The 25,242-nt window shown below is 36.5% G+C and overlaps 1 protein-coding gene across 1 annotated transcript; it reads left to right on the forward strand.

Moving 5' to 3' along the window:
• Nucleotides 1-9,096: 9,096 nt before the first annotated feature.
• On the forward strand, nt 9,097-24,882 carry LOC110456898 (relaxin receptor 2-like). Its single transcript, XM_021507939.1, has 6 exons — nt 9,097-9,422; nt 20,242-20,352; nt 21,401-22,174; nt 22,237-23,157; nt 23,579-23,712; nt 24,503-24,882. Exons 1-6 carry the CDS (start codon nt 9,200-9,202, stop codon nt 24,551-24,553), a joined length of 2,214 nt encoding a protein of 737 aa, XP_021363614.1. The 5' UTR covers nt 9,097-9,199; the 3' UTR covers nt 24,554-24,882.
• The last annotated feature ends 360 nt before the right edge of the window (nt 24,883-25,242 follow it).

Raw genomic sequence — 25,242 nt, forward strand, 5'->3', positions numbered from 1 at the left:
TCTCTCAGCCCCTTGGGGGTGAGATAGGGGAATCTCAACCCGAGGGGGATTCTTAAGTTGCCAAACACGAGGCTTTGCCAAGTGTTTGACAACTTAAGAATCTTTTCCCGAGGGTTGAGATTCCCCTTTCTCACCCACAAGGGGGTGAATGATTCTTTTTCTTTTACCCTGTTAACCCATTGTGTATCATATACACAATGTTATGATAATGCTACATGCTAAATTCAGGGTTGACGTGATGTTGATGGATTGTTCACGTGACGTCATTGTATTGTTGAAGTGACGCCATACCATTGTTATGAAAAGGGGAATACCCCCGTCTCAATCCTAGGGTTAGACTAATAGAATCCATCCCTGATGTGAGGTATGGATTAATAGAATATTTCACCCCCTTGGGGGTGAGATAGGAGAATCTCAACCCGAGGGGGAGGATTCCTAAGTTGCCAAACACGAGGCTTTGCCGAGTATTTGGCAACTGAAGATTCTTTACCCGAGGGTTTAGATTCCTCTATCTTACCCACAAGGGGGTGAATGATTCTTTTTCTCTTACCCTGTTCTTCCAATGTGTATCATATACACAATGCAATGACAACGTTACATGCTAAATTCAGGGTTGACGTGTCGTTGATGGATTGTTGACGTGACGTCATTGTATTGTTGAAGGGACGTCACACCATTGTTATGAATAGGGGAATCCCCCCGTCTCAACCCTAGGGTGAGACAAGGAATTCTCCCACCCTGGACAGGTGTATCCGCATTTTTACCGGAGTGAAATTTCCTTGTCTCACTCTAGGGTTGAGACGGGAAGATTCCCCTATTCCTAACAATGGCATGACGTCACTTTAACAATACAATGACATCACGTCAACAATTCATCAACGTCACGTCAACCCTGAATTTAGCATGTAACGTTATCATTACATTGTGCACATGATACACAATGAAAGAACAGGGTAAGAGAAAAATAATCATTCACTCCCTTGTGGGTGAGATAGTGGAATTTCAACCCTCGGGGGAAGATTCTTTAGTTGCCAAACACTCGGCAAAGCCTCGTGTTTGGCAACTTAAGAATCCTCCCCATCGGGTTGAGATTCTCCTATCTCACCCCCAAGGGGGTGAAAGATTCTATTAATCTCACACCGGTAAAAGTGCGGATACACCTGTCTAGGGTAAGAGAAAAGGTTATTCAAACCCAAGAGATACAATATTGAGCAGGAGACCCGAGGCACGAGTTTCTATTTTATTTTAGTGAAGAGATGCCGTTAAAGTCTGTTTTGTGTGTGTTTAATGTAAGACCAGAATTTCTTCATGGTCCCATACTCTGAATCAATCTCCGGAGGGGAGATAATACCTTCAATGTACTGCCAATATGCCTGACGCAATAACTTTTGTATAAGATGGTTCAGCTTCCTATATTTTGATTTCATATTTGCATCTCCAGATTTCTTAATTGTTTTGTAAAGTCTATCTCATCAATTTTCTGATTTTAGGGGTTACCAATGGTTGACAAGGTTTGGGTTTGAATGGAATAAGTCAGACCCAATCTAAATATTTCCCTTATAGTATTTACATCCTGGTCAGGGTTTGTTTGGATTTAATTTAATATGACTGACAAGTCTGATCGCATGCTGTCTCAGTTGGCCTTTTTTTTTTTATAGATGGGGACATTTCCTGGTCTAATAGGGGCTCTTTGGGGTGCAATTTCAAGTTCAACAAATGTTTGTCGTGATCAGAAATACCAGGGATGACTTCAGTTCGAAAAATGTGACTAGGGGAATTGGTGATAATAAGATCAAGGGTATTCTCATGCCATATTGGTTCATCTATGATCTGTACGAGACCAGTATCATCTAGCAAGTTGGAAAAGTTGTAATTATTTTGGACATGGTCCCAGTCTGGTAGATTGAAATCTCCTCCAATAAGGAGTGCCGCACCATTCAGGGCAGTTGCTCTTTTCAAGGATGTATGGAGCCTTGCAAAGCTGATTTCATTGGATGTTTTTGGGTTGTAGTAAGAGCATATGTATAATGTTTTCTTGCCCACGATTTTAATGTTTGCTTATCTTATTTTTTGTGGTATTATCATCAGGTAGTATCTCAGAAACCTAATCACTGATGTAATCCCTATTGTTTTAAATAGATGAGTGTGCCCCTTCACCCTTTTTTTGACAGATGGGGCGGGGTCCAATAGGGGCAAATCCGGTAAATCTCTAAAATCATTCTTATTCTATACCACTGGAGGGATTTTAACCAAATTTGGTCCAGAGCAACATTTAACGGGGGTCGTGGCCTCCCTAGGAGCAGAGGGGCGGACCCCAATAAGGAGAACATAACAATGAATGTTAAAAATCCTTCTTAAGAGCATCATTGGGCAGAGGGGACTTAATTTGGTTTAAATAGAGGGTGTGACAACCTTTTGGTTGGAGGGCCGGGGCCCTATAAGGAGAACATAGTAAAACATGTTAAAGATCCTTTTCCTTAGTTCGATTCGAGGGGTTAAACAAACTTTTGTGTATAGCATCCTTCGGCAAAGGGGACTCAATTTTGCATAGACCTTGGTCGTTGTTCATCTTGTAGCAGCGGGTCGGGGCCTGATAAGGAGAACATACTAATAAATGTTTTAAATCCTTCTTTTTAGATTGGAGGGATCAAACAAATTTTGTGTAGAGCATCAAAGGGCAAAGGGTACTTAATTTTGGAACATAGCCATATTTATTTTTAATCCTTTATTTCGATTGGAGGGATTTTAAATACATTTTGTTTAAAGCATCCTGTGGCAAAGGGGACTCATTTTGGTAGAAATTGAGGGTTGATCATGGGAGACAGAGGGGCGGGGCCTAATGGGGAAATTTGGGTAAATATTTACAATCCACCAAATTTCATGAGGACAAAAAGAAGGGACTAATGAGTGGTTGATGTTGCTGAGAGACAGAGCTAAAATTTTGAAATAGTTACAGTTTTATATTTAATGACAATATTTTCCAATGGTTGCTTAATTATCAAGGTGAGCGATACAGGCCCTCTGTGCCTGTTGTTTGTGTTTGTAACGTCAATGGAACTATATTGACGACACATTTCTTGGAATTCTTAGTTTTAGGGTTTGATTCAAACGATAGACCCTCGGTTAATTCAAACAGAATAAAGACGAAAAAGTCGATAACCCGAAAAATATAAAATGACACCATTATCAAAATCACTGCGAATATTGTTACCACTATCGCACTATAAGTCATTTTTTTCATATCATACATATACATTTTAGCCTGCCACATAAATATAGTTATTTCATTTGGACATGTTTATCCTTAAACCTGCGTATATTTTTAAAGGTACAAATTGGGTGTTCAATATGGCCAGAATGATACAAATAATGACCCTCAATACAACGGAACACCAGGGATGTTCGACTATCGGGATATTGAAGTATTCAATAGAATGAAATCACCAAGCATGCTTCATATGACCTACCATTTATCCATAAGGCGGCAGCATCTGGAACATGAAAATCATATACGTAATGCGGAAGCCAAAAGACATTGCTTGTTCATACCACACACATGCCCGATGATTATAAGGGCAGCTTCGATGGAATTTTGCAGCACTTTTGGAGACAAGAATGTAAATATTATTTCATTTACGATACCAGTGAGGGATTTTTTTTGTATAAAACGACGTAGTAAATATTACTTTATCAATGTTGGTACTTTTAACATGTCCTCTGAACTGATATGGTTAGATTCTGTTTCTCACTCTGACGCTTGTATAAGCGTAAAACAGTGTTTCATGTATATGTAGCTATTCTATTTGACGGGTTTATGTCGGCTAAGTGTAGTATCATCATTGAATTGGGTACATGTTAAAAAATTGTATTCGGTTAATATACATTGTATATGAAAATGGATATTTCAATTCACCCTTGTCAAAACATGAATGAATTACTTTTGTGTCACCTACATGATGATACATTTTAGTAGTAAACTACTCTACCAGTTTCTCGTGTCACTCTGTACTGGAGTTATAGGACCTGTGGATCGTAGTTTACACACACGAGGGAATGGAACACTGCGATGGTGACGAACCCAGATCTAAAGATACTGGTGATCTGAAAAAGGTACACCATTAAAATCATTGTGTAATTTAACCTGTACTGAGTCGTTTAGTTGTTGGCTTTAATATGGTGATTTATGCAATGTGAAGTGAAACAACAGGGAATGATACTCATATTCGTGGAAAGATATCAGGATTTCACACTTTAAACCTAAGGCAAAAACAGGTGTTTTGGATTGGTAAGCGTTACCAGAAACACAAGTACGTGGGTCAATCATCCTGATGCGTCATATCGAATGGTTAAATATCATTAACGATCTAAGGTACCGTATCGTAGGTATTAGAATTTTAATGATTGAAATCGGGAGAGGAGTTACAGATCTATACCCATTATCTTAAAGTAGCAATGGCGTAAAACATGTCGTAACCAGTAATCAGAAAGCATATTCTAAGCATAACTATTGAGTAGTGGATGATAATTAAAGGCCTTACCTAGCTTACTTTCTCATCTACCCCATCCCCAGCCCCATCCCTACCCTCACCCCAACCAACCCCACCCCACCATACATGCTGCATGCATACATGAGCAGGTTTAATCATTACAAAATATACTATTTGTTTTATTGGTATAAACCCTCCAAAAATAGTATGTTACTATTATTAGAACATGTATAATAAGATCATTTTGAGAATAACATACCTTGTCAAACCTTGTAAGAGAATATCGTGGGAATAGCAGACTTTCTGAAAGTCAATCACGAGGAAAGTCTTTTGAAGAAATTGGAAGTCGCTGTAGCGTTTAAAAACATGAGGAAACAGCATGCAACATATCGGTTAACGTGAACTGTGGAAGCACAAAAGAGATAAACAGGAAAGGTAAGTAAGGAAGCATATTGTAGTAACCTATTATAGTAATATGTTTTAATTTTGTGGCGATGTAATGCAATCTAGTGACCTATTATACACACTCTGTTACGATGTTGTTTGGCCAACTGCAATAATATCAATCCTATTCACTGAATTTAAAGGTTATTTGAAAACTGATATACTGAAAAACTTTAAATTAATAGAAGTTTTTGTTTTCATTCATGTCTATATCTTATGTAGCTCAGCTCATTGTAGCCTTATTTAGTATTTAGCTAATATGTGTATATTGTGATTTAAACAAGTATTTCATTAAATTTTTCACACGTCACAATATATACGTCGTTCTTGTGTTGTGATTTTTTTAATGTTTAATTTATCCTTTAAAACTCGAATAGACTCTGCGAGATGCAGATTCAAATTGAGAAGCCGAATGCACTACAGATTTAATCGATGGCAGTTCAAATGAAAGTGTGTGAAGGTTTAAATAATAAAAAATATTTGAAATTCATTAAAAGTTACTTCATCAACTCCTTCAGTATAAATCTATGATCCATTTGCTACTTCCGTTTATAGGTGAATAATGAGAGAAGGAAACAATAAGGAGATTATTGAAACTGCGTCCATGTAACCTTCAATTACTCCGTCATCATTACCCGAAATGGAATCCGTGTTATTTATATGACCTTCTAGAAGTCGTCTGGTTTCATGTCAGTGTCTTCCCGTATGTCAGTTGTACTGGAAGCTTTATTCCTTACGTATGTGCGATTTCACATTTCCCAGTAAAATCTCGATATTGGGGATTGTCATATTATCGTTACGCACGTGTACTATTGTTTACTAGTTGTTACTATAATTTGCACTACGGTATTGAAAATGCCCTATACGCATTACGGAAATGCCGACACGGTGTTCATGCACATTTCGATCGAGATGATTGAGTCCGAGTTTTACTTTCTCCGGAAGTACGTCACGAAAATGAACACTGATGACGATGTGTGGAGCCCCCTTAAGGCTTTTAAGACTCTTGACATCGAGGTACTTGGAGAATGTTATATTTAGGCTTGTTCATTTCTAACGGCAGAGATGTTTGACATTTTAATGAATTTATCGTCTCTTCAATTAGATACAATGGGCGTGGTTGAATTTGAAAAGTCATATGTTTGCTCTATTTGAAACACTGGAAATATAAGGCTGGATTACCAGTTTGTTTATTTTTTTTGGTATTTTCCATTTCAATGTAACTGAGCACGAACAAGATCATATCACATCGACACACTCCCATTCTCTTATCACCAAACGGTGGAACACGAGTCGCCATATTGCGTTATCCTATACTTATTATCTATGTTAACGTATTCGACTTTTACTAGCTAAAGCCATCGTGACAAATAAAAACACTGGGACCAGACGCTGTTTGCCTATCAACACTGTTTTACCGAGTTCAAATGTCCCATACTGTATGCTAATTGTGGTCATTGTGTTCACACCTTTTTCCTGTTTGATAAGTTGGAATATATTCCATATAATATCAATGTATTTGACTAAACCCCAGTTAAACACACGACCATTACTTATTTGAAATCCTTCACTGGGTATTTTCCATTGGAAAACATTACTAAAGTTAAATAAATTAAAAAAATTATGTTCTGAACTTGAGAATTTTCCTTCACTTCAACAATGCTTTCATATGGGAAACGACTTGATTTAAGGAGCTTTATTCAGCCAGGGAACCTTCTTGAACCAACATAGTCTACAGAGGTTTAACTGGATAATATCTTACTGACATGTGTGACCCATGATTGTGCAATTGACACCTTAGCTCGAATTTTGTATATGTTTCCCATTAGTTGTAGTTTTAATATGCTTTGCAATCATCACATATAGAATATATACCAACATCGAATTTCTTGAACAATGAACGTAAGACCCCCCTGCACACGCAGACACGCACACAGACAACAGCACCTTTAAAACTTGGTAATAGATACAGTGTTCTAAAATTGAACTACACTGCATTATACAGCTGGGTCGTCCTTCTTTCATAAGTTGAGACGTATATTAAGTTGGTGCACGAACTTAAACTTTCTGCTCATCTACAAAGGGCCATTGAACTTTTATGCATCCACAAAAAGATTAATATAAAATGTCCACAAGAGCACTCTACATGTAAAGGTATCTTTAAAAAGTATATGTAGAATGAGACCAAGTGTTCCGGAAGCGTTAACGTCTTTTGCTACATCGACGACACCCACCACGTAAACCTAGGTCAAATCAAAGTAATGCCACATATTACATAGCGATACGCTAAAGAGAATTAACCAAAACAAAGTGTAACGTCTTCGCCCCTGTCTCAACCCTTTACATAGAGAGCACGACTATTTTAAACTGACACTTACTGCTTATGACAAGCCCCCAGGAAATTATATGGTATTTTCAAACCAAATACCTAATGACTGACTAGATCTAAGTAAACAAGGAAGACCTAGAAAGCATAGGATCAGTTTACGCACATCTTTGCGGTTACCGTTTATTAAGGAATTCAATACCAATTATACAGAGACGGATACAACAATTCTACAGACTCTCTCCTAATTCTCTCACAAATATGATGTACAGTTGTGGGATCGCACAACGTTACAATAAATGGAGACCTATTTCTGAGCCCTGAATCCCAGAACTATCTGATAAATATAGGGGACAAAACAAGTCTATTTCCCTACTGTAGTTTTGATAATTAATAACAGAAATGAACCTAGCGCCAATGAATATTAGTAGTACTAAAATCTCCCGTCCATCCCCATATCACAATCCAAAAGTGTAGTAGCCGCCAGCAGCTTACATCTAACCTTCCTCTATGAAAGTCCGACGGCAACTGATTTTCTAACGCCTCAACGAATCCCTACGTCCCTGGTTAGACGCTAACATCAACGGGGCAACCCACGAGCTCAACTTCCCCAGCGGACTCCGAAGAGGTAAACGGCGCCACACCCGTTGCTCGCAACGTAGTACCCGTTGAACCCAAATAAACACGACGATCTACATTGACACTTGTATGAAAATACTTCTCAAATCAACATTAATATATACATATTTTATATTTTTAACATCTACAACTCTTTCGTACCGTTATTCACTCTCTGACTCACAATCCCATACTTCCAACGCATACCATATTTCCAACGAATCCCTTTTGTCCAATACTGCCAATACACAACGGAATAAATACTCAAGTGACCCCGATTGACACAGTTCAAGAGGTCACGAGAGTTCACAAAAAGGGCGACGTTCAGACACACTCGCAGCGTCCACGCTCTCTGCCAAAACATTACCTTTCTCGCTCTCTCCAGACGGTTTTTACAGGCTAACGGTTAATCAAGATAATAAAGGTATTTACATTTGAATGAAAACCGTGTTGCACATTGGAAAACAAAAGTAAATACCGTTTGAATGGTCATTGTGTTTAAAAACATGTGCTTGACAACTCAAGATATTTACAAACATTTTCAAACTACTGTCACGCTAGAGTCAGTGACTATTATTGAACAATTCATTAAATATCTTGCTTTACGACAAACAATCCAGTAAAATAGAGTCAGTGACTATTATTGAACAATTCATTAAAGATCTTGCTTTATGACAAACAATCAAGTAAAATATCATATTTTTACAATAGATCTAGACCTTCATGGCATAAAAAGGGAAATCATATTTATTTTCCTGAGAGACGCTGACCCCAACACTTGTCCATTACATTTATATTCCTTAATCTACTGAGGGCTTGTGTTGTAAGTTTGTTCTTGAATAAGAAACAAACTGCCACGAAAGTGAAAATTCAAGATAAAAAAATCAAAATCGTCCAGCTAAAATGATCGAAGGAATAAGCTAATATGTAGTGTCCTCGATTTCAAGTTCAAAAAGATATTGCAGATCAATAGGTCAACAAATATCTTGTGATGTAAAGACAGCATATCGGCAGTATATCCGGATGTGAAATAGAAAACTAGATTTTTGTGACAATATCAGATAAGCTGCTCATTAGATTCAGCGTAATAAAAAGCAAAACCTGTCGGCAGGAACAAAATGCCTGGCCCCTGTGCGAATGTATTGATGATTCATCCGTTTTATATTCCAATAAATGTGACATTTTTCCCATCTCCCAGACAGTTGCTTTGCTACTCTGGTCAGGAATAGCTCGCATTGTTTGCTGTGCCACCCGCTGAATATATTATTTCTTATATTGACATTGTTTTGTCCAACATAAGTGACATACCTCACATATGTTAAACATGATGTATCGGTTTGTCATCTTAAGTACTATTGTCACCATAAGTTCATATTCGAGCGTAGCTGAGACCGAGAGGGAAGTGGTTACGGATCAGGTACATCAACCGTTAACGGGAAAGTTGGTTTCCTCACCAGACGAGGCCGAGGGGGAAGTGCTTACGGATCAGGTACATCAACCGTTAACGGGAAACTTGGCTTCGTCCCCAGACGATCAATGGCCCGCAGGTAAGGTGTTATTAATCCTATATTTTAACACTGCTATTGCAATTACAAAAACATGGATGGCATGACAAACAATAACATAAACCGCATTATGAATAAGATACTCCATATTCCGGTAAAAATAATTATTTTATTTATGGGTGTTTAACTAACTGTTTACCGGGAAATTTTCGCCTTTTTCGCCCTCTGCTATGAGGGCGAATCTATCATCATGAATATTAGCAAACAATTTACCATATATAGTAGTTAAATGTGAAGGGCGAAATTCATACTAGGCGAAGATAGACTTTACCAGTGAAGGGCAAATATTTGACTGGACGATAGTTCCCGGTAAAGAGTAAATACCGAAACCAAATTCCAGTTTCGTAGGTTTATAATGTGGACTGACTGATGTGTATCTTACACATCTACCTGTCAATAATTCTATTTTGTGAGGTAGCTTCTTCTATCAGTATCTCTTTTATTCTACGATTATCTGTCATTGATTGTACATCTCTTCGCAAAATGGTGATAATTTAATATAAGGGAAGTATTCCACGGAAGTATATTTTCCATATGACAATCTCATATCCAACATATATGTCAACATCTATAGATTAGTACTCCTTTGTAATTATTCTTTTAAAGTATTAGTACACTGTACATTAGTTCCGTCTTAGAAAGGCATGGTTATCTGACATCAAAACTTTCTACCAATTATCTAAACATTAATATATACATATTTATGTTACGAGTAAAATCTCAAGACATTTTCAAGTGCAACTTCAATGTAATATTATTTAAACAATCAATGTTCAGTATTGTGGAAAACATATAATGTGATATAATTAATGTAAAATGTTATTGAGCTAAGGAATCTGCGAGAATTTCTTAGAATGAACACACTTAGAATCTCGTTCCCAAAATGTTTTTTCCGAATAAACAATATACACTTATATTGATAAAACAAAAAGTTATTCTACGGGGCGACTCGAATTGTACAGGATACGTGTAAAAAGGTGAAACAAAGATAAGGATATATCAATCTTCATCATACTGCGGTTCTCCATCTTTCCATCCCTCTCATAAACTGGAGATTATCACTTCCTCAGCCTCTAATATAACTCCGACCGGCATTTCCTCCCTCCTCTCAAACATAGCTGACCACGACCTTCCTCTGACTCCTTACACAGTTGACCATGACCACTTATTGACCAACATACAACCCCCTTTTCCTGCTACTATACACAGCTGACCACCTCATGCCTATATCGTTTGAAATAATTCTTTTTTACATATTATAGCATTGTTCGCTCATACTAAAATCCTCAATCCTACCCGCTTATGAGACACCATACTAAAACGTCTTAATCGCTTAAGAATTATTATCATAGTAATATTAATTCAAGTTCATAACTTATTTTATGTTCATAATTTTAGACTTGAAGATAAAAACATCATCTTGCAAAATTCTGAAACCTTTATTAGTTTACACCGTTATTCATATTTCTCAAATCTCAAAATAAAAAATGCATTTGAAGAAAGCAGCGATACCTTATATTTTAATCAAAACAGCAGTCAATTAAGAAAATGGCTTTATTTTCTAAAACAGTTAACTTGTAATGTGGACATAATCTTAAATCTAATAGACTTTCGGACTATAATACCACCCAATGGTAAGTTACCACATGTGATTGAGATCAAGAATCTGAGAGTTTTTAAGAATGAACACACTTAAAATGATAGTTTCCCGTAAACAGGGATGATTTGTATAATGAATACGTTCTTAACATAATTCTTACAATTCTTCGTCACCTACTCTTTCACACCTCAAGTTTCTATGATCCGCCAAATTATAATATGATCTCTCAGATAATTACTTCAAGAACGTGCGTTAATACCGTTAGTAAGCCTGTTTATTTACTTATATATTCCTGTATTTGATGAATGACGCTTTCCGATTGACAATTTATGTGCAGTAACAAAAAATTGTTACTCAGTAAAAAAATAACTTTTAACCAATTACAATGACTTTTAACCAATTACAATGACTTTTAATCAATTACAATGACTTTTAACCAATTACAATGACTTTAAGCATTTACTGTTCTGTTTCTTACACATACTACTCGATTCATTTCCCCTTAGTTATATAAGACGCCGTGTGATGCTTTGTTCGAACTTTTGCAGTTAAGGAATATCTATTTATTATGATAAGTCAATAAAACAAAACCTTGCATTAACATATTTGTTTATCTATGGACTGATATTTCACATTGGTATGAACGCTTCTGTATATCTGAGGTATCAAGATGGCGCCGCCCAGGCAAGATGTCATGTAGTCGTCTACGACAGAAACGAACCTTCCTTTGAAGTTCAGCTCGGTTGAGTATCGTAAATTTTATTGTATACGTTTTTTGCCATGTTTCGCTTCCCAGAGGTGCCTTCCATTTAATGCTGAGATTCTGGAAAAGCATTTTAGAGACATTTGTCTTCTCTCCTATTTGGTAGTATTACCTGTGCTCTTTATAGACATTGTGAGCTGTTTTTTCACGTACCTGTGATACACCTGTGTTGTCCCTATGGTCGACGACTCGTCACGCTCCATTGAAGTACACCTGCTAATCCCACTTACCTGTTCATCATACCCAGTGTAACTTCTGAGGATCGCGTCGTGTACAATACGGAGTGGCCGAAATAGTGTTGAATTAAAAACTTTATTCCAAAATGGGGAAATCTAAGAGAGGACAGAAAAGCAAAAAAGACAAATAGTGTGAACGAAAGTTTCCATGTTGTTGATGATGAACTAAGTACAGAGAGTGAAAATATGGCAAACCAATCAGCGGGACTTCTAAGTTCGATCATTAATGCCGCCAATGGCGTAATCTATGGAAGCCCACCGAGGACACAGAGAAACCAAACTCTAGCTACGTCGACACCCATCTCTACAAATGACAATTTCAACAACAGAATCGATATGATACTAAAGAAACTTGACAAGCTAGATATTATCGAACAACAAGTAACTGGTCTTGCCAACAGGGTCACAAGTCTTGAGGAAAAAATGTTGGAAGTTGAGAAAAAGTCATCAGTGCTAGAAAACACTGTCAAATTTGTATCTGATAAGTTAGATGACATCGTATCAAAAAATGCTGGTCCCGACCGTGAATCTGTACAGACACTTAACTCGATGAAACGAGAAATGGACGAAATACGGAAAGATAGAGACCAGCACCGCGAGTCAGTTATAGACCTCCAGTGCAAGTCAATGAAAATCAATCTTGTGTTTCTGGGGCTTGGAGGTGAATATCGCGACGAGAACACCGATGTTCTCCGCAAGGAGTTCCTGTACCATGAAATGGAAATCCAAAGGAATATCGAGTTTGGAAACGTCCATCGTTTTGGTAGGTTCACCAGAGGCCACAATCGACCCATAGTGGCAAGGTTCCTCTATTACCAAGACCTGTAGCTGGTAAAGAACAACTCCTTCAGGCTTAAAGGGACCCATTATGTCGTCAGTGAGCAATACCCCTCTGCGATAGAGGAGCGCAGGAAACAACTCTATCCGGTTATGAGGAGATGTAGGCAAGAACATCAACATGTTCGCCTCGTGAGAGACCAGTTGTATGTAAATGGCATACTGTACCAGGACAATGACGACGCCATACTTTCGCCACCGAATGCTACTGACCATCGCGGTGAGGGAGCTTCATCACACTTGCCTCATATCAACCCACCAGTCGACGTCTCTGCCTCCAACGGCGGGTCTTTCAACACCCCACACCAGGATCGTGCTGGTGGCACCAGTTTACTTCACCGATCCCAACCGACGTCATCCTTTGCGAACTTACCTTCCGTTAAAACCCGTGTTCCTAATCAGCAAATGCATCCAAACCATGGACAACCTTCGAGAAGGCTACTTCCGATTTCAACGGACGTTACCAAACCGCCACAGGCCCGGGACCCACAGCTAACCTCGACCAACCGACATCAGCAACAACCAGGCAGTGACATCCATCAGCCAGTGCCAAGGTCGTACCGTCCGAATGTCCCAAATACTCTCTCTGATACTAGCCATTCCAATACCAACGTAATCAGATAGGGATGCGAGCAGAGTGACCACCTCCAAATTGTATCATGGAACATTGGCAAAGGCATGTATAGCAAACTTGACGAACCTTAATTTTGTAATATAATCAAAAATAAGGATATAATTTGTTTAACATAATGTTGGATTACGGAGTAAGATGTTTTTGATATACCACGCTACCATAAATTTTCATTTCCAAGAAAAACCAAAGGTAGAGGTATGGTTATCTTCTACAAACAATCGTTAAGCAACAATTTATCTCTTGAATATCAAATCCATAATAGCGTTGTAATGCTTAAATATTCAAAACAATGTGTTAATAAAAATTTTATATTCTGTTACTTTCTTCCAGAGAATAGTGTATTCTATCAAAATGAAAACAATATAGACCTCTTCTTAAGCTTGGAGGAGCTGCTCTCTCAATAAAAAGAGAGGGTTGATGTTTATGTTACTTGCAATACGATCTCATAGTAAATGATGGTCTAAATGATTCTCTGTTAAACTTGGTTGAAATGTTGAACTATAATAATGATGAGGATATAATCTCACGTAAGAACGCCGATACGTATGGCAACAATTTCGGTAGAAAATTAATGTCTATGCGTATTGCCTCTGGTTTCCGTATTGTCAATGGTCGCCATTCTCGCGACAAAAAGGGAAGTATTACTTTTTGTGGTCACAACGGAACCAGTACAATTGACTATGTTTTAGCAGAAACCGGTAAGTTTAGTAATATTCGTGACTTTTCTGTGGGTCATTTCACAAAAATTTCTGATCGCGCTCCATTGTGTTTTAGCGTAAATTATAGAACAAACTATGAATACTGTGAAAAGGATAAAAACACTAAGTCAAGAGTTGCAAGCGATTTTGTCAAATGGAAGGATGAAAACAGGGAATTGATTAAAACGAAATTAGTAGAAAATGCAATCGCTTTAGGATGATTTTGAGAAATAAACGCTAAAACGCAATGTGACGTTGACGTCATGGTCGACAATTTTTGTAGTTTGGTAAATGCTGTTGTTATGCCTTATTGTGATGTAAAACATGTACAGACATGTGGGTTATCTAGAAACAAGAAAAACAATCCCGTCAAAAATGACAAGCCATGGTTCACTAATAAGTGTAGAAATAAGTATCGAGAATACAAAACTGCTCTGACAACCTTTAAAGGGGCATCACGCTGAAGTAATTTTTTTGTGTCTTCTTTTCAAATACTACATAAACATATCAAGTGAGACTCCTTATGGAAAATATCGATCGGATTTGGCTGAAATAGATTCATAAAAATGATTAAATCTAAGATAATCATCGGTATTTCTACCTGTCTGACCAACGTTTTGTTCAGGGATTTCCCTCTACTAGCGCATGCGCATAGCACACCATTTCTTTGTAAACAAAATGACTGGCCGTGTGAAGTAAGCGAAAGAAAAGTGTTGTACCGTGTCAGCTACGAAGCGAAAAGTTGCCAAATGGTCAAAATATAGCGCAAGGGGTACGTTACGGAATCATTATTGCCAGTGGAAGTATTCGAAGCAGAAAATAACTGCCCTAGCAGTTAGTACGATGCATGTATTCTTCCGGATTGCCGGTTAGGTGAAATGAAATCGACAGAAATGCTAGCGACAGCGCTGTTTATGTTATGAATACATATCTAAAACTATTAACCTCAATAGTAGTAGTATCATTGTGTGAGTTTGAACACAGACGAACTTAATTTAATATGTTAATGGGCATGTATCGGAGAGAGTGTACTTTGTTTTTCTATAATTATACAGTGGTTTATGCGAATAGAAGGGATACGTGACTGGTTAGTTTGATTTTGCCATGAGGCCCTCCAAGGGATAACTGTTGTGATGGCCACGGCGTATTCTGTCCTGTCCTGTGTCGGTACTCGGGGTCAAATGAGATACGTGCGCTATCAGATTTACATAATTTATGATATTACCGGGATCAGTAAAATGGTATAATTTAATTATATTGCTGAATTAAACAATTTTTGTTTGTTTTGACATGCAAGATTTAAATTAGTACTAATATGAATACACGGCCTCCTCTGGCGCGACGACTCAATATATAAAAAAAATCGCTCTTCGTTAGAAAGCTACGTGATCGCTTAATAATTTTTTTTTAAATCGTAATTTTTCAACAGTTCTTGTTTTCATATGATGTTGACTTGTAACAACCTTTGCTCTATAAAGAATTAGTTTTCGACTCCAGGTAGAATCGGAATAAGTATTGAAAACAGGGGAAAAATATTTTATTACGTTGTAAAATGACGCGTGCTGCCGATAACTACGGCTTCTGTCTCGGACAAAAGGAACTGATTAAAGAAAAGTTGTCTCAACATAAAAAGGGCCATTTACAAGTATGCTTAATCTCTGTAAAGTATTGAAAAAATATAATTATCAAGTATCTCAACACTTTCCATATCTGACACATATTGTACATGTACACGTAGTAGTTTTGTCATACAGTTTATTGTGTGCAATGGCTAATATGACTGACTAAGTTTTAGCGTATGGAGACAGTGAAAGTAGGGAAAAGGGGTATACATACATTTATATGCATGGTCTAGAAAAAATAATTGGCTAAAGACATTGTGTACAATGTAATAAATTAATTCATAAACGTTTTCTCTTTTTTATACGCGTGTAGTTTGTCATTGCATATATGCACTTTAGGTAAACATTTGAAAAGGGATATTCGTCTCGTCAATACTCCTTTTTTACAGAAAGGTTTAGCCCCGTACCATCTGTACCAGTCACATTCCGGTACTAAATTCAATATTTATTTATATATATCTACTTTATGTTTATGCCTATTATCATTGTTGACATTTAATTGTGAATGTATGTCGGGAGAAGGCTGTGATGAATTGTAAAAACTTGTGCCCCATCTGCCTTGTTCAATTTCATTGGCAACAAATATATGTTTAAAGCTAAATGAATTTAAATTCTGAATATTGGCAAGTTTGCAATTAACTTCTGATGATGAATAATTATTGTTCAATAAGTTTTAATACGGACTTAGAAATCATATTACTTGGTTTCATAGTGCGGTAAGAAGTTGCAGTTGCCTAACGGCCCCTCTCTTGGAGGCCCCTTTGGAAACCGTTTCATCTCGCTCACACCACTTGTGTTTACTGCCTAGTCAGGTGACGTTATCGGCGATATTTTTAGCAGGGCTTTCCCGAACAATTCAAGTGGTCAAACTGGACATTTGGAACGGACTATGAATATGGGGATAGCGAGGTAACATAAGTGGAAGTGCATACAATACATACATTCATTAAAAAAAATATGGCTCTTCACGTGATGTCTCTTTAACAATGATAAGTCACCAGCTAACCACCGAGTTCTAATAGATAGGAAACGCTCTTACAAAATATTAGAAAACAGGCTTAAGAGATAATATAAGAGATACGAAGGCGATATGTTAGAATTAGTCAGACGAAACAACCCTAGACAATTCTATAAAGAAAAACCCCTGTTTCTGCTGCTTCATCAAATATTGGCTTGGATGATTTCTTATCTAACTTAAAAAATCTTAATATCGGACAATCTGAAAGTACCGAAAATATTGTAGAAGAAAACTGTGAGGCTGATTATGAAGAGTTAGACAAAATTATAACAGAAGATGAAATTATAGTTGCAATCAGAAAATTAAAGAGAAACAAAAGCTGTGGTGAAGACAAAACCCTAAATGAGCTATTTTTAGATTGTAGAAATGAACTTTTACCATGTATAACTAAAATATTCAATAATGTCTTCAAATCCGAGTATTTTCCAGAAGCCTGGTCAAAAGCATGTGTTGTTCCAATACATAAAAAGGGAGATATTGATGACCCTAACAACTACAGAGGCATCTCATTATTAAGCTGTTTGGGTAAATTATTTACTGGAGTGTTAAATCAGAGACTTCTTAAATAGGATAATGAACATAATATAATTACCGATGCTCAATTTGGATTCAAACCTGGTTTTTCGACGGTAGATGCCATTTTCGCATTACAAACCTTAATTAATAAAACATTAAAAGCGAAAAAGAGACTATACTGTTGCTTTATAAATTACACAAAAGCATTCGATTTGATTGAAAGAAGTTTTTGTGGTCTAAACTCATTAAACATTAAAAATGTTGAAAATTATTCAGTCGCTTTATAAAAATGTAAAATCATATATAAAGTTTTAATGGTTTTTTATCAGAGTACTACCCAAACAAAATCGGTTTGTTCCAGGGAGAAATTCTGTCACCGATTCTATATAGCCTTTATGTAAATGATTGCGAAATGAAATTTATCACTGAAAATTGTTCATCTATTGAAATAGGTCTCTTAAACTTGTTTTACATATGTATGCCGATGACACTGTATTGATTGCGGAGACACCAGAAGCATTGCAGAAACTTTTAGATTCATTATATGTATATAACCTAGAATGGAAGTTAAAACACAATATCTCCAAAACCAATATTGTTATCTTTCGAAATGGGGGGAACATAAGAGATGCTGAAAAATGGATCTCAACCAGGAAGTCGATATAGTTAATTAATATAATTATTTGGGAATGTTGATGAATTTTAACGGAAAGTTCAATGTTACCCAGAAACATATTGCTAACCAGGGAAGAAGAACTTTATTTGCAATTAATTGTAAATTGAAGAAAAATAATTTTAATATTAGTACAAAATGTTCAGTGTTTGATACATATGTCAACAGCATACTCGAGTATGGAAGCGAGATATGGGGCTTTCATAAAGCTACTGATTTTGTATATTACGAGCTTGGTAGACAGTCACGTTACATAAATAGAAAGTTAAAAGTTATAAAATACTGGTTAAAATTAAAAGAATCCAAAAATTGTATATTTGCCACATGTTTAGAAGAGCGATTAATAATGAATGATGATTGGATAAACAATATTAAACAAGAACTAGATAAACTTGGATTATCTTACTTTTGGACTAGTGATACTATAAATGGTAATATGTACAAAGTAGTAGAACAACGATGTAAAGATTGTTACACCCAGGAAATGAGAGCAAGAATTATAAATGCTGCAAGAGGTGACCTATACACACATCTAATTGATCATTTTTGCATGCAATATTATTTACTGAAACCTATTGATAATATATATAAAAAAATCTATTGCCAGTATTGGATTGTCATCGCACCAGTTAAAAATCGAAATTGGCCGCTATCACAACATTGATAGGAGACGCAGAATATGTGAATGTTGCCAAAGTTATGAAGATGAGTTCCATTTTATACTGCAATGTCCATTTTATATAGAAATTAGAAAAAGGTATATTAAAAGGTATTATTATAAGTCACCTAGCATTTTCAAACTTGTGCAACTGTTAAGTATAAATAATGTTAAGGAACTAAATAATCTTGGAAAATATATTCATTTTGCCTTTAAGAAAAGAAAAACAAACTTTGACTAAAAGTGAATATTATCGTTATATACCTCACACATGTATTTCAGGTATATTTCGCATTCAAAGAAAAGCATGTCATCGCTGAAAACAAATTATTACTTCTGTTTGCCTGTATAAAATAAGTATTATTGCTGATGTTGTACAACATATATTTATTATTAAACTTAAGCAATAAGTGGTACATAAGTGGTAGATCACTGAAAAGTACTTATTACTTATACTTCTCTGTGTGTGTGTGGGTGTGTGTGAGTGTGTGTCTGTCTGTGTGTCTGTCTGTCTGTCTGTGTATGCGTTATACAGAAATATATATATGCTACTTTCTGTGTTCTGTATGCATGTCATGAGAGATCACTCACCAAATATGTATGTAATATTATGTATTATATTTATGTATACCTATGGGTCGTAAGGCCCCCGGAATAAACTTGAATTGAATTGTAATCCCACCCCACCCCCACCCCCCTTCTTTATTCTGTCACACATCATCCGTCAATACCATAACCCACCATTCCTTCATTTCTCCCACAAACACTGCCTCTCTCCACTTTCCTAATCCATCTTATACACACCAGTCGATTCTGTCAATATACACCTCCTCATACACTCTATAGCATTCCCATATTCCTGTTCTACAAGAGTAGCCATACAACACTTACCTGTACCTGATTCCGTTCTCATCTGACCTGGCTGTTGCGAGGACGTTAAATCCCAAACAAACAACTTAACCTGATCCTTCTCTTACACGACCGTCAGTTACTTCCCCTACATCTCACTCCATATACAACACGGACAACCACGTCCTCCTCCATCCTTCTCATATACAGTCGTCCCCCTCAACGTTTCGCACACATCCTGATAAACCCCTGTGTGTGTTTTGATAATATTTTGTTAAAATATACTAAACAGGGTTACATGTACCAATTTTGAATGAAACATGACGTGCATGATTAGCCTGTTTAAAGAATATTCAAACATATTATGGGGTTTCACTATGAAAAGGACGGTTTTAAAACTTCAAAAAATCAAATAATTGGGACTTTTAAAATGAAATTGAATGTTCTTTTATGTTGTTTTCTTTAGGGAATAAATACCATAAAACCACATAAAATCTTGAACTGTGCAAACATGGCGTCACCTTAACAATTCGAAAGATAAAGTCATCAATGGAGTTTCGAAATTGTCTTCTGATTCCAATCTTGTGGTTTCGTATTGGGTGTTCAGAATTGTAATAAACAGAAATCCAAAATGTCTTCCGTAAAAAGTAAGATAAATGATATGTCTGGTATAGCAGTGATGCTCATTTTATTTTAGGGAGTCCTCAGGTTACAGAAGAGAACACGTGCCCGCCAGAAACTTTCCCTCAGATAAAGGAATACAAATGTTGTGTTCGCTGTCAGAAATCGGAAAAAGGAATCGGTTATGGTAAGTATATAGGTTAGGGCTGGTGTTTTAATAAATCAAATCTTCGTGGATCACATTTTTCTTTTTATTGAGACACATTGTGACGTATCTGAAGCCATTGTACTCGTCAAGTTGAGAGTAAAATCTCTTGCAATGAGATACCTATCTAATATTGTGACGCCTACATATTTCGTTGGTCTTAAGCGGTTATTTTCAGACGTTGCAGTTGTTAATATATCAGAGCGAGAGCTGAAATGCATAAAAGATTTAACAAATATAGTTTTGTGTTTGTAAAACTGATTTAAAGCCAAACAAACCGGTGAGCTCATGTATTAAGAATGCGATGTTTAATTTACCCGAATAAACGTACATTTTATATATGTATTACAGATTCGGAAAACCCCCCAATAATAATGTTAAGTTGTAAACAACATTTATTCGTTGATCTAAATTGACAACTATTTTTTCAAGGGCATTATCAAGTATCGTTATTTCAATTACCGAACAAAAAGGAAAATATCGTCCAATGGTCTGGTAGGAACTGGGACCTATGTCAAGTTCAGATATATCGGTAAACTATGATTCTTGTGATACAGGAACAAAACCTTTTACCGTTTTTGATGACGAACAACTTACATTTTCATACGAATCTATTACAGTACCATTCTAATGACTTTCAACGTCATAATGGGATCGAACGTTATTTTCTTTATTTTCATGCCGGTATGACCGTTTAAAATTTGGCGCCAATATTAACAGTAGTCATTTGAGCGTTTGACGCAGGGGTATTCTCCATGTAATTCGAAGCGAAGCGACAAGACTCTCACTGAACAAGGTTAATCTATGACGTCATAAGTAAACCAAGTGTTTCGTCACGAGAGGTTTTGCTTTTATACTGGTAACGTTTATATAGTGGATTGCAGCGCAAATGTTAATATAAATGTATATCATTTAGATACATCCTAAGCATTTTTATCTTTTTATATGTTTTCAAACAATCTCGATAATTAAAATATTTAGATGTTTGTATTTTATGATCATGTACAGTTTATTATTGTATTTGTTTTAGAAGTCAACAACTGTACGGAGACCATCTATTGCTCAAATTCTGGATGGGAATCGGACCGATATATAACTCTGTATCTGTCCAACGCTAACCTAGCAGTTCTACCTGAAAATGTGTTCCGTGGTCTGTCTGAACTGAAACAACTTGACCTGTCCAACAATATAATAACAGTTCTACCCGACAATGTGTTCAATAGACTGTCTGATCTTCGTAGACTTGATCTGTCCAACAATAAGATAGCTGTTCTGCCCGGCATTGTGTTCAAAGGACTGTCTAAACTGTCTAGACTTGATCTGTACAACAATAAGATAGCTGTTCTACCCGACAATATGTTCAATGGACTGTCTGACCTTGCAAGTCTTGTTCTGTTCAATAATCAGATAGCTGTTCTACCCGACAATGTGTTCAAAGGACTGTCTAAACTGTATAGACTTGATCTGTCCAACAATAAGATAGCTGTTCTACCCGACAATATGTTCAATGGACTGTCTGACCTTGCAAGTCTTGTTCTGTTCAATAATCAGATAGCTGTTCTACCCGACAATGTGTTCAATAGACTGTCTTACCTTGGTATACTTGCTCTGTCCAACAATAAGATAGCTGTTCTACCCGACAATGTGTTCAATGGACTGTCTGAACTTGATGTTCTTGTTCTGTCCAACAATCAGATAGCTGTTCTACCCGACAATGTGTTCAATGGACTGTCTAAACTTTATGGACTTTACCTGTCCAACAATAAGATAGCTGTTCTACCCGACAATGTGTTTGATGGACTGCGTATCCTTGAACATCTTGATCTGTCTAACAATAAAATAACAGATCAAAAGATATTTTTAAAGGTTTAGATAATCTTAGCAGGTTATATACTGATGTACCCTTCCTATGTTGTGTCAAGCCGAGCTCGGTCGCTGACAATCATTGTTATGAAACAGATACACCATTAATTGATTGCTGGTGGTCTGGGTGTTCAAACACCAAAGGTGATGCGATTTCATCTTGTTCTGCTTTGGTGAGTTCGGAAGTACTTCGAGTGTTTCTTTGGATAATTGGAATAAGTGCTTTTATGGGAAACCTGCTGGTTCTATTTTATCGACTTTTCCTCGACAGTGATAATATGACAAGGAGTTATTCTTTTTTTGTATTTAACTTGGCCCTATCCGATTTACTAATGGACGTCTACCTTATCATAATAGGAGTTGTTGATATATATTACAACGGTGTTTATGCATGGAATGATCAGATTTGGCGAAAAAGCATCTTATGTACTTTAGCTGGTGTTTTATCTAGTGTATCAAGTGAGATGTCGACGTTTCTTATTCTACTGGTAACAATAGACAGAGTAATTGCCATAGTGTTCCCGCTTTCTCGTCTTTCTAGTTGGAACATATCATGGAAACATGCTTTAATTTTCTCAGTTCTCTCGTGGATTGTTTCTATCACACTTGCAATAATCCCTATTGTTACAATACAGTCCTACTTCCAAGGGGAATTTTATTCTCAGTCAGGTGTGTGTCTCGCTCTTCCTTTGACAAGAGAAGAGTGGCCAGGAACGGAATATTCCTTCGCAGTATTTGTTTGTCTGAACAGCATCGTCTTTGTAATAATAGTCATAGGCCAAATCTGCATTTGCAAAAGCATGAGAGAAAGTGGTCGCCGTATTAGCTCCTCGCAGAACCGTCAACGAGAGATGACTGTAGCAATTACTCTATTCTTTGTTGTGGCCACAGACTTTTTCTGCTGGTTTCCGATTGGTGTCATGGGTAAGTTTTCCTATTCTTATTTCTTCATGTATCATAATATTAAACATAATACAAGGTATGCATGTATTTGATTCTAATTTCATGCTGAATTGGTTTCTTCATTTTTCGATTTCCATTAATATATTTTGTACGTATAACAAATTGTTCTTTAACGTGAGTATTTATAGATTCCTGTGTATAAATAGCCAACTTCATGAAGCAATTTTAACCAAAATATCATTGGTATACCATTTTATAACAGATAAAAATGTAGTTAACGAGCATACGTCATTCAGTTTAAAATGCCATTTTTATCGTTTATTGTCAATAGCCCTAACAAATAGACTATTAGATTTTTCTCATATTTTTTTTAGATCGGGAGTGTTAGCATATTGCAGAAACAATTTCATAATTTACATTAAGAGCACGTGATCTGTTCCAGGTGTATTAGCAAAATGTGGAGTACGAATCCCCGATGACGTGTATGCATGGGTGATGGTGTTCGTACTGCCTGTGAACGCCGCTATCAATCCGTTTCTGTACACTGCTACAGCTATTTGGAGGAAAAGACGGAAGGTGGGTTCAGATTGATTTCAAAGTACTTCTAACGATACCATTGCTTATTTGACAAGACTTTACAATGAATGACCAAGAGTTATGTTACAGCGTACATAAGTAAGTAATTCTATGCTATATTTTCGGATATTTAGATTTAAACAAAAAAATAAAAAAACGAACACTTAAAGGGTTTCAGACACGATTACTGTTAATTTTGTATTTGCCGCTAATCCGATGTACTAACACCTATCTTTCCCGAGACTACGGGACGTATGACATACAACGTATGCGCACTACTGTGTCGGGCCAGTAAATATGCTTATTTTGTGTGCGGTAATGAGCCTAGTTGACCAGTAATGTCACAAGTGGCCATTATAAGTACATGGCGAGTTTAGGCGTGTGCAAAATCTGAAAGCATTCCTTGTTCTTTTCTATACGAGAACAGTTTGAAAAACGAGTAAGAACGTATGGAGGCACTTATAATCAATCACTTACACAATGACTGTTTTATATGAATATTGATTTAATCACGAAGTACCATATACGTTACTCGGTCCACTTTTGAATTAAAAAAAAATCCTTCAATATGTTCGATACCTATTCAATGTGTACGGTCGTATGACGTTTCATGAACTACTGTACAAAAATACTTTCAAAGCTAAGAAATGAGCTCTACAAACTCTGTACTACATCATTGTTTAATGGGAGTATTATGCTATATTAAATAAGCTAAAGATCGACTGTTTGTGTGTTGTTGTTTTTTAAAGATTTATTGCTTAATGATTTCGATTTGGATTTGTTTGTGAAGGTAACGATGATGATACCGAAAGATCCGCCAGCAGATAAACATCATCGGTAAACAAAGTCCATCAGTGAGAAACAGCCTGCTATGTCCACCGCTGTTTATACAGTTTCAGTCGGTAGATAATCAACTTCAGAACACAAACAGTGTCTGCCAGTAGATAATCAAACTCAGAGCAAACAAAAGAGTGAATCAGTTTGAGATGCAGGTAGTGTAAGTCAGCAACGGAATACAGACAAAAGGACATCATGTCACATTTGTATAATACATATTGACTATTATTTAACCTATCTGATTGCTTTAATTTGCTCGTTGATGAAAATGAAGCACTATGATTTGTGAAAAATTGATTTTGTTCTTTTAATCTTAACTACATATGTAAATAAATATGCACTTGAAGAAAGTGATGACTGTCTTTTGAATTTTCAATTATAAGGAACAACCAAGATTATTTGGAGGCATATACAGTAAATCCTTTTTGCATAAATCCCAGAAATGGTTTATGGAAAAGAGTGCACATTTTTCATTTTCTTTGTATAAAACTATGCATGTTACATGGATTCGTGAAGGGTGTTATGAACAATGGTGTACACAGTTCTCTTGGTAAGTATTGTATACGCCTCAAAATAATCTTGGTCATTCCTTAATGTTTTGTAAAACGGATGCATACAAAAATACAGAAGTCATCGAGTTCCCATTGCTGCTTGTCAAACATGCATAAAACTTTATTAGTTCTCGCACCCATA

This window comes from Mizuhopecten yessoensis, unplaced genomic scaffold (assembly GCF_002113885.1).
Source record: "Mizuhopecten yessoensis strain PY_sf001 unplaced genomic scaffold, ASM211388v2 scaffold8937, whole genome shotgun sequence".
Lineage (NCBI taxonomy): Eukaryota > Metazoa > Mollusca > Bivalvia > Pectinida > Pectinidae > Mizuhopecten > Mizuhopecten yessoensis.

Excerpts from the sequence above, each read along its gene's own strand:
- LOC110456898 (XM_021507939.1), top strand. The coding sequence starts at position 9,200 with ATGATGTATCGGTTTGTCATCTTAAGTACTATTGTCACCATAAGTTCA. Across the intron at positions 9,423-20,241 it reads AGACGATCAATGGCCCGCAG|GGAGTCCTCAGGTTACAGAA; the intron begins GTAAGGTGTTAT and ends ATTTTATTTTAG. Across the intron at positions 23,713-24,502 it reads TTTGGAGGAAAAGACGGAAG|GTAACGATGATGATACCGAA; the intron begins GTGGGTTCAGAT and ends TTGTTTGTGAAG.